The 10,739-nt window shown below is 50.4% G+C and overlaps 1 protein-coding gene across 4 annotated transcripts in view; it reads left to right on the forward strand.

Annotated features, from left to right (window-relative positions):
- The window catches only part of SEC14L2 (SEC14-like 2 (S. cerevisiae)), a 27,449-nt gene that overhangs the window by 4,977 nt on the left and 11,733 nt on the right, over nucleotides 1-10,739 (forward strand). For 3 of the 4 annotated variants that reach the window (XM_011957698.1, XM_011957697.1, XM_011957699.1), the window contains 6 exons: nucleotides 4,678-4,721; nucleotides 5,441-5,500; nucleotides 5,761-5,949; nucleotides 7,524-7,619; nucleotides 7,761-7,821; nucleotides 8,926-9,009. In XM_011957698.1, the coding sequence (XP_011813088.1) occupies nucleotides 4,678-4,721; nucleotides 5,441-5,500; nucleotides 5,761-5,949; nucleotides 7,524-7,619; nucleotides 7,761-7,821; nucleotides 8,926-9,009 (534 nt within the window). The remainder of the gene's footprint in view (nucleotides 1-4,677; nucleotides 4,722-5,440; nucleotides 5,501-5,760; nucleotides 5,950-7,523; nucleotides 7,620-7,760; nucleotides 7,822-8,925; nucleotides 9,010-10,739) is intronic. The other variant, XM_011957700.1, reaches the window with a different exon arrangement.

Consider the following 10,739-nt stretch of genomic DNA (forward strand, 5'->3'; position numbering starts at 1 on the left):
TCCTGCCTCAGCCTCCTGAGTAGCTGGGATTATAGGCTCCCACCACCACACTGGCTAATTTTTGTATTTTTAGTAGAGACAGGGTTTCACCATGTTGGCCAGGCTGGTCTCGAATTTCTGACCTCAGGTGATCTGCCCACCTCCGCCTCCCAAAGTGCTAGGATTACAGGCGTGAGCCACCGCACTTGGCCATTATTTTTATTTTTTTATTATTTTTTATTTTTTTTGAAACGGAGTCTCATTCTGCCACCCAGGCTGGACTGCAATGGTGCAATCTCAGCTTACTGTAACCTCCGCCTCCCAGGTTCCAGCGATTCTCCTGCCTCAGTCTCCCAAGTAGCTGGGATTACAGGCACATGACACCATGCCCAGCTAATTTTTTTTTTGTATCTTTAATAGAGACAGGGTTTCACCATTTTGGCCATCCTGGTCTCGAATTCCTGACCTCATGATACGCCCGCCTTGGCCTATTTTTATTTTTGAAACAGGGTCTTGCTGGCCTCAAACTCGTGGGCTCAAGTGATCCTCCCACTCAGCCTCCTGAGTAGCTTGGATTACAGGTACACACCACTGTGACTGGCCCTATTATTTCTTTATGGACACATAAAGACATGCACATGCACACCCTAGGAGTCTGGGGGCAGGTGAAGAAATGTATTTTCCTTTTCTTTCCAGAAATTTCATGGAGCTGGCATGCTCCTGAGAGGTTGCCTGTAAACATCTGAGGGCAGATGCATCCAGGAGCCTCTGGAAGTGTCACTTGCCCCTTTCCCCAAAAAAGCTTCCATCCCATCCCCCTACCCCAGTCTACCGCCCAGAGAGGGTGGAGGGGCAGTGTGGGGGCGGCAATGGAATCAGTCCAGGCTGGAGGAAATTTTGGCCCAGCATTTGCTGAAGGGCTGCAGCTAGAAGCAGGTGGGTGGATAGAGTGGGAAGATAGTAGCCTTCTTAAAGGGCCAGTTGCAAAACGATCCAGCAGACTAGGGAGCTGCTGTTCCGGGGAGAAGCATGGTTTCTGAGAGCCACTGAACAACAACAACAGCTCTCTTACTGAGGCAGGGGCCAGCGAGGGGTCCTGGCAGCTGGTCTGTCGATTCCTGGGGAGCCTCATACTTCAGGCACAACCTACCCCCTCACAGTGGCGGTCATTCAAAGAGTGTTATCATTCTCATTTGCCAGATGAGAAAACAGGCTCAGATTGGGGAAGGGACTTACCTGAAGTTACACAGTTAATGTGAAGCAGAATCAGGGCAGAAACCTAGGGCTCCAGCCTCCAGGCCAGTATCCTTTCCAGGAAGCCACCCCTGCTCCTTAAAGCCAAGCTCAGCCTCTTACAACAGAGGAAGTGTCTCTCTCCTCTGCATTTCATTTGTGTCTCACATTTCCCGAGCAGGAGCTCAGGCCTGGTCAGAACCTAATATGAATCTCAATTGGTTTTTTTGTTTGTTTGCTTGTTTTGTCCTTAAAAAAAAAAAAAAAACAAAACCCAAAAAATAACAACAAAAAACCAAGGCCTGGCATGGTGGCTCATGCCTGTAATCCCAGCACTTTGGGAGGCCAAGGTGGGAGGATCACCTAAGCTCAGGAATTCAAGACTAGCCTGGGCAATAGAGCAAGACCTTGCCTCTACTTAAAAAAGAAAAAGAAAAATTAGCTGGGTGTGGTGGTGTGCACCTGTAGTCCCAGCTACTCAGGAAGCTGAGGTGGGAAGTCGCTTAATCCAGTAGTTTGAGACTATAGTGAGCTATAATCGCACAACTGCATTCCAACCTGGGCGACAGAGCAAGATTCTGTCTCAAAGAAAACAGCCTTTTCTCTTTCTCTCCTTCAATCTGACAGAGACCTTTCAAAAAAGCCACACACCAGCAGAATGTCTGTCCCTAACCTAGGTATGGGCTTGGGGCTGCTCTTCCTCCCTTTCTCCACTGAGGGCTTCAGTTTTCTGCTGGCTTCCAGGCACGGAGAGCAGGTCCGCAAGTCTCCTCTGCTTCCCCCTGACTGAGGCTGAGCTCTGGGCACCCCAGCAAGAAGGATCAGACAGCAGGATAAAACAAGGATGTGGTGGAGGCCCTGGGAGGGAGTCTGAGTCTCTGCATTTTACAGGTCTAGGGAATGAATGAACCACCACCACCCAGACGGCTGTTCCGGAGCTGGGTTCTTGCAGTGCCCCAAGTCATGCTTTGAGTTGCCTCTGACCAGGTCAGCAGGAGCCTGGAGAAGCCTCAATCAGGCATGGGGAGGCCCCAGGTGTGGTACTGCCAGGAGCAGGTAGCAACTCTGGGCGAGCCCTCACAGAAGATGCTGGATGTTGGGCGTTGGCAGATAAGGGTTAACTGGAGAGCCTCCCCAAGATAAGGGGCTCACAGTTCGCCACCACTCCTATTCCCTAGGAAGATAAGGGTTCTTCTCACAGTAGCAGTGTCCTTCCTATGGAAGATTCTCATTTTCATGGTCCAACTCCCCCATCCTGAGAGGACAGTGCCTTGCATCTTCCAAGTGTTTCTAGCTTATCAGATGATTTGGTCAGAGGTGTACAGGATCTTGTCCAAGGTTAAGCAGAAAAATGAAGAGCTGGGAAGCAAACCCAGAAGATATTCCTCTAAAAGCTGTCCCATGCTATCGTGGCAGCACACGAAGAAGGATGGGATTCAGTGCTGCCAGGATGTGTCCGGCACCTGTGACGGGTGTGGCGTTGGTCAAATCTCTTGAGGGAGCCTATGGGCCCGGGAGAAGGGACTGATTTTCGTAACAGCAGAGTCAGGGAATGTGCTCGACACTCCCAGAGAGCGATGGTTAAGGGACCAGTGACAGTCCAGAGGGCAGCCTGTCTGGCCCAGGTTCCAGGGCTGTCAGCAGATCTAGATGCCAAATCCACAGAGGACATACAACTGGGAGGGACAGTTCATAGGTCAGATGGCAAAACTGATCAGAATGTGGATCTCAAAACTGTTTAAAGGATGGACTGAAGTTGACTGTAACAAGAGGAAATTTGATAGGGAAGGATCTAAGGTCTCTCTTCTCCACGTATGCAATGGAGGCTTAGCAGTGGCACAGGTGAAAAGGATTTGGGGGGGGGGTTCAGTGCCCATAAGCTCCACCTGAGTTAAGGGTGTGCCTGTTGCCAAGAAAGTTCTTAGGCCGGTGGCTCATGCAATCCCAGCACTCTGGGAGGCCCAGGCGGGTGAATCACCTGAGGTCAAGAGTTTGAGACCAGCCTGGCCAACGTGGTGAAACCCCATCTCTACTAAAAATACAAAAATCAGCCAGATGTGGTGGCACGTGCCTGTAATCCCAGCTACTCAGGAGGCTGAGGCAGGAGAATCGTTTGAACCTGGGAGGCAGAGGTTGCAGTGAGCTGAGATCGCACCATTGCACTCCAGCCTGGGAGACAAGAGTGAAACTCTGTCTCAAAAAAAAAAGAAAAAGAAAAAAGAAAAGAAAAAGAAAGTTCTTAGACAACACCTGGGGCTCTGTGTGGCTCTTAAGAGCACACTCTGAGGGGGCCCTGGAAAACTGGAAAACATTCAAAGGGAAGTTATTTGCATGGACTTGAGACCACGCTGTGGGGCTTGGTAAAGGCTCCAAGGATGGGCAGCATGATGGTAGGGGAGATGCAGGGTGACAGCACAGAATTTTCCAGTCTTGGAAGTGTTGTCATGTGGCTAAGGAGGCGATCCTAATCTCTGAGTATATCTGAAATGAATCTCAGCTCAGTATCATGACAGCTGAGTGCAAACTGCAGCTATGATTACCTGGGAGTAAGCGGCCTTGGGGGTCAGTGAGGTCTTTGTGTTCAAGCTGGAGCAGGACAACTTTTGGGGCATCATGCATAAAGAGGTGACCCAGGTGAAACTGAATTCTGAAACTTGTCAGGAGCCCTGGGAGGCAGACCCTTTGTGTGGCTTTAGGGAATGTGTGGGCCCTTTGAGGACAGGACAAGTTTGGGTGGAGGCTCATCAACCCCTCTATCCCACTGGGCTATTCTGCCAGCTCTGCCACAGATTACAGGGGCAGCTATATTCATCTTTGTTTTTTGTTTTTCTTGGGACAGGATCTCGCTCTGTCACCCAGGCTGGAGTATAGTGGTGAGTTCTCAGCTCACTGCAACCTCTGCCTCCCAGGCTCCAGCAATCCTCCCACCTCAGCCTCCCAAGTAGCTGGGACTACAGGCACATGCCACTACCTGTGGCTAATTTTTTTTTTTTTTTTTGGAGAGACAAGGTCTCACTGTATTGCCCAGGCTGGTATGTTCATCTTTGAACCGTGGTGTCAAGGTCTCAGGATTGGATGTGAGACTGTGGAAGAGATAAAGTTTGTCTGTGTAAGGGGGAAGGCCAAATGATAAGAGGATCCAGGGTTCATTTTCACTGAGAGGAGGGAAGACCTTTAAGTTGATTTTAACACTGGAGTAAAACTCTTTTGACCTTGAAGTTACAATGGCTGCCCCCAGCTGCCCTGAACTTTGAACTGCTCTCCTCGCAAACCTGGGGCCTCTGGTGCCCCAGAAGCTCTCAGTAAAGGCTCTCATGTTAGCTTCTGCTTGTGGGATGCTCTGAGGGTTAGCTGGAAAGATGACTGAGAGGAACTGGCCCTGTGATGGGAATATGGGAATCTCCCCATCCTTGGACACCCAGTCCTGCTAACCTAACCCTAACCAGAACTGTTTCCCTGTTACAGCGAGAAGCTTCCACCTGCAGAAGTCGGAGGCCATGCTCCGGAAGGTAAGACACGTTTGACTCTGAATCCCACTGTTGCCTCAGTTCCTCCCCATCAGAATCACTCCTTGCGTGGACTTCTTTTGCTGCACCTCCCATCCCGATCACAGCTTTTGGCTTTGAGTATCAGCTGACCACTGCTGCCTTATCCCTCTGGGACAAACTGCATTCCCTTCCCTGGCAACACAGGCTTTCGTAGCTCTGGGCCAGCCAAGAATGGTAATCTGTTCTGCTAGGACCTCTAACACAGGCAGGGCCTTCTTTTCCATTCCTGCCTAATGCCTTCTGGTGACCACTTACAATCTGGTGGTCCATTCACGCTGTCGCTTATTGCTACGTGCCTATTAAACCTCCCCCACCGTCCCTGCTTTCTCTTTTCTTTTCTTTTTTTCTTTTTGGAGACAGAGTCTCGCTCTGTCACCCAGGCTGGAGTGCAGCAGTGGCATGATATCGACTCACTGCAGCCTCCGCCTCCTGGGTTCAAGAGATTTAATGCCTCAGCCACCTGAGTAGCCGGGATTACAGGCGTGTGCCACCACGGCTGGCTAATTTTTCTATTTTTAGTAGGGACGGGATTTTGCCATGTTGTCCAGGCTGGTCTCGAACTCCTGGCCTCAAGTGATCCATCCACCGTGGCCTGCCAAAGTGCTAGGATTACAGGTGTGAACCACCATGCCCGGCTGTCCATCCCTCCTTTTAAAAATTTCCCCATTGTGTCTTTGTAGCACGTGGAGTTCCGAAAGCAAAAGGACATTGACAACATCATTAGCTGGCAGCCTCCAGAGGTGAGCACAAATTATCCCACCTCATCCCTATGCTAGGCCTTTCAGACCCACAACCTGGGTCCTGGGTCCACTGGATTTGGATCCTTAGAGGAAAGGTCTGACAATGCCCACTGAGCCCTGATGGTCTCCAGAATGGGCATCTGTTGGTACCCAGGGGAGGGATATAGAGAAAGATACTGATGAACCTGGAGTAAGGCCCTGTGGTCCAGGCAAGGTATGGATGCCTGCTGACCAGGCGGCTCCTCTGTGTCTTTGCCCAGGTGATCCAACAGTATCTGTCAGGGGGTATGTGTGGCTATGACATGGATGGCTGCCCAGTCTGGTACGACATAATTGGACCTCTGGATGCCAAGGGTCTGCTGTTCTCAGCCTCCAAACAGGACCTGCTCAGGACCAAGATGCGGGAGTGTGAGCTGCTTCTGCAGGAGTGTGCCCGCCAGACCACGAAGGTGAGTTGACCACAGCACAGGCATTCCAGCAGAAGCTGGGATGTCACGCAGGAATATAAACACAGCTTCAGGGCCAAGGCCCAGAGTTTTTTTTTTTTTTTTTTAGTTTTTAAAACTATTTTAGTAGAGATGGGGTTTTGTCATGTTGGCCAGGCTGGTCTTGAACTCCTGACTTCAAGTGATCCACCCACCTCGGACTCCCAAAGTGCTGGAATTACAGGTGTGAGCCACTGGACCCGGCTGAGGGCCAGGCTTTGGGATTTCCTAGACCAGTGACATTTCCAAGTTTTAGAATATTCCCAAATGTCTATTTTGCCATGTAAGGACTTTAAAACAATGATCATCTATTGTTGCCATCATTAACACCCAAAACTATAAGAATGGCAATAATCTCAGATAAAAAAGGAGTCTTTTAGGAGGTTGCAGTGAGCCAAGATCATGCCACTGCACTCCAGCCTGGGTGACAGAGTGAGACTCCATCTCAAAAAAAAAACAAAAAAAAAAAAAACCAGTCCTTTACATTGAATAAATTTAGCTTCATAAAAAACTCACTATGTTTTTGTTATTTTTCTCATTTATCTGGGGACCCAGTGAAATCTTATTGTGGACCAACCCATCCTTGAGCAAGTATTTGAGTATCACTGGTGCAGATGATCTCAGATTCTTGCTTCTCTAATTCTGTATTCAAAAAAGATAAGGATGGCTGGGTGTGGTGGCTCATGCCTGTAATCCCAGCACTTTGGGAGGTTGAGGTGGGCAGACTGAGCCCAGGAGTTCAAGACCAGCCTGGATAACATGGCAAGAGCCTGTCTCTACAAAAAAAGTAAAAAAATAACTGTGCATAGTGGCACATACCAGCTACTAGGGAGGCTGAGGTGGGATGATCACTTGAACTTGGGAGGTCAAGGCTGCAGTGAGCCGTGATCGCACCACTGCACTCCAGCCTGGGCAACAGGGCTAGAACCCTGCATCAAAAAAGATAAGGATAGCTGATTCCCTTACTGAGAAAAAGGCTGAAGAACAAGCAGGAGCTGCCACTTCCCTCCTGCCCTCCTCTCAGCAGTTGTAAAGATCCAGTGAAATGATGCCATAAAGTCCGGGAACATTCCCACATTCATCTGCAAACGTTCACAGAGAGCCTACTGTGCGCAGAGACCCTGCGGAGCTGGAGATGCAGGAGGCATTAGACGTGGATGCACCCGAGGGTTCAGGGTGCACAGAACATCTGTGCTTGGGCGTTTAAGTGGCTCTACAGGTACCGTGCACAGAGCACACAGTGACTCAGGAAGGGGGAGGCCATCAGGCCAAACTGCAGAACCAAAGCCATCTCAGATGTCATCTAGATCCACTCAGTCATGTACTGGATAAGAACACGGAGACCTAAGCAGGAAGAATGACTCGCCTAGGCCACAATTCTGGCCTGGGGTGATTATCTCAATTTGGAAAACTCTAGGTCCGGCCCTAACTAGCTCTGGTTGCTCTATGGGTGCACAGTGCAATCATTTGCCCTGGACTGGAGTGGGCTTCTGAAGTAGGACAGCCTGACAAGACTTCCTGCTCTCTGTTCCCTGCAGTTGGGGAAGAAGGTGGAGACCATCACCATAATTTATGACTGTGAGGGGCTTGGCCTCAAGCATCTCTGGAAGCCTGCTGTGGAGGCCTATGGAGAGGTGAGGGGCAGGGGTGGGGAGGAAGGGGGCAGAGGTAAGGGGAGGACTAGTGGGCCCCTCTGCTAGGCTGTCCTGTGGGATGGGTGAGGCGATGGGGGCAGATTCTGAGCCTGCTGGAATCAAGAGTGATTGTTTCCACAGTTTCTCTGCATGTTTGAGGAAAATTATCCCGAAACACTGAAGCGTCTTTTTGTTGTTAAAGGTAAGTTGGGAATTTCTTGTGATAAAGCCAGATGGAAAAGAGGGGTCAAAAATATGACTGGGGCAGATGGAGGGCCAAACAGTGAGCCAAAAGAGGAGTCTAAGGACATGTTCAGAAGACTGCTGCCCCTGCTAGTGTGCTGGCTCACGCCTGTAACCCTAGCACTTTGGGAGGCCGGGACGGGAGGCTCTCTTGAGCCCAGGAGTTTGAGACCAGCCTGGGTAACATAGCAAGACCTCATCTCTATAAAACAGTTAAGGAAATGAGCTGGGTATGGTGGTGCATGCCTGTAGTTCCAGTTTCTCAGAGCTGAGGCAAGAGCATTGCTTGAGCCCAGGAGTTTAAGCCTGCAGTGAGCTATGATTGTGCCACTGCACTCCAGCCTGGGCGACAGAGCAAGTCTCCGTCTCAGAAAAATAAAAATAGGGCTGGGCACAGTGGCTCACTCCTGTAATCCCAGCACTTTGGGAGTCTGAGGTGGGCAGATCACTTGAAGTCAGGAGTTCAAGACCAGCCTGGCCAACACAGCAAAACCCCATCTCTACTAAAAATATGAAAATTACCCAGGTGTGGTGGCCCACACCTGTAGTCCCAGCTACTCAGGTGGCTGGAGCACAAAAATCACTTGAACCCAGGAGCTGGAGGATGCAGTGAGCCGAGAGCTCACTGAGGCTGAGACAAGGGCATTGCTTGAGCCCAGGAGTTCAAGGCTGCAGTGAGCTAAGATTGTGACACTGCACTCCAGCCTAGGTGACAGAGCAAGACTGTCTCAAAAAAATAAAATAAAAAGAAGACTGCCCTTCACATATGGAGACTACTTTACAGCTCACAGAGCTTTCAGTATTTATGACCTCCTTTGAGCCACCCAGCCTGATGAGATAGGAAGAAACCATCTGATTATATCCACTCTACAGATGGGAAGGCTGGACCTCAAAGATGCCCATGCTGAGCTGCACACCCTGGGCTGCCTACGTGGGCTCCACAGCCCTAGGGAACATGTGGCCCAGCATGGGCTGCTGGGAGGGTAAGAGGTGCTGCAGAGGATGCTGCCAGGGACAGACTGGGCACTGCTCCCGGCCTCACATTATCTGGTCTCTGTTCCAGCCCCCAAACTGTTTCCTGTGGCCTATAACCTCATCAAACCCTTCCTGAGTGAGGACACTCGTAAGAAGATCATGGTCCTGGGAGGTAAGTGGTCCAGACTGTTCTCAACTCCAAAGGATGGTCTGTAGCCTAAATCAGGTCCAGCTTTAGGGGTGTGGCCGTAGCCACCATGGCGAAAGCTCCCCCTGCTAGTTTGGGAGCAGTGGGACCCAGGAGCAAGCTGGGGCAGAGCTAGTGCCTTCGTCTGTTTTCCTAAGAACTCTTTCTCTCAGACACTCTAGAAGCAAGCACTGGGCCCACTATTGTACATTCAAAGATGAATGAAACTCCAGTTCTTGCCCTCAAGGAACTTACAGTATAACAGGAGACAGAAGACCTTAGAAAGAGAGGCTGGGTGCAGTGGCTCGTGCCTGTAATCCCAACACTGGAAGGCTGAGGTGAAAGGATCACTTGAGGCCAGGAGCTCAAGACCAGCCTGGGCAACAAAGCGAGACCCTGTCTTTACTAAAAAATAAAAAATAGGTGGGCATCGTGGCGTGCACTTGTAGTCTTAGCTATTTGGAGGCTTAGGCAGGAGGATCCCTTGGGCCCAGGAGTTCAAGGTTGCAGTGAGCTATGATTGTGCCACTGCACTCCAGCCTGGGCAACAGAGCAAGACCCTGTTTTTAAAAAAAAAGGCCTAGAGAGAGAAAGCTATGATATAAACTAGAAAAGACAGTAGAATAGTCACAGAGAGGGTGCAGGAGCAAGGTTGCTTTCAGTTGTGGAAAACTAGGAGCAGCTTCATTTGACAAGCACATAGTATGTGCCAGGCCCGAGCTAGTGCCAAGACTACAAAGATGAATAAGACAGAGTCCTGGCCGGGCACGGTGACTCATGCCTGTAATCCCAGCACTTTGGGAGGCCGAGGCAGGCGGATCGCTTGAGCTCAGGCGTTCGAGACCAGCCTGGCCAACATGGTGAAACCTCGTCTCTGCTAAAAATAGAAAAATTAGCCAAGCGTCGTGGTGGGCACCTGTAATCCCAGCTACTTGGGAGGCTGAGGCAGGAGAATCGCTTGAACCCAGGAGGTGGAGGGTTGCAGTGAGCTGAGATTGTGTCACTGCACTCCAGCCTAGGCAACAGAGACTCCCTCTCAAAAAAAAAAAAAGGGTCCCTTGAAGGTCTTTTGGCCTCTCTGGGAAGGCAGACACAAACAAATCTGTCAGCATGCTATGGTAAATGTATGGAAGGGGAAACCACAAAGTGCGTGGGAGCACTCAGCAGGAGCACTCACTCCACCTGAGCTAGGCAGGGGGTGATGCCTACCTAAGCTGCATGCTATGGAATAGTAAGAGTCTGCCAGATGGAGCAAGGCAGGAAGCTGCTTGGCAGAAAGAAGAGCACTGAACAAAGACCTTACATAGTATGGCAGAGGCAGCTGTTCTAGAATGTAAGGCAGGGTGCGGCAAGGTCTGAGGCTGGAGAGGGAACCAGGAGTCAGGCCCCAGAGAATCCAGGGCACTAGGTTGAGAAGTGGGACATGACTCTACAGGCCACTGGGAATCAGAGGAGTTTTCAGCACGGGAGTACTACAGATTTTAAACTGAGACACTGTACTAGCAAGATTGCAAAGGGTGCCAGTTTGCACACTGTTGCCACAGTCTATGCAAGAGGTATTGCAAGCCTGAAGTGGGGAAGTGGCAATAGGGATATAGAGGAGAGGATGGATTTAAGAATTATTTAGGGGCCGGGCACGGTGGCTCAAGCCTGTAATCCCAGCACTTTGGGAGGCCGAGACGGGCGGATCACGAGGTCAGGAGATCGAGACCATC

This window comes from Colobus angolensis, unplaced genomic scaffold (assembly GCF_000951035.1).
Source record: "Colobus angolensis palliatus isolate OR3802 unplaced genomic scaffold, Cang.pa_1.0 Scaffold448, whole genome shotgun sequence".
In the NCBI taxonomy this organism is placed as follows: Eukaryota; Metazoa; Chordata; class Mammalia; order Primates; family Cercopithecidae; genus Colobus; species Colobus angolensis.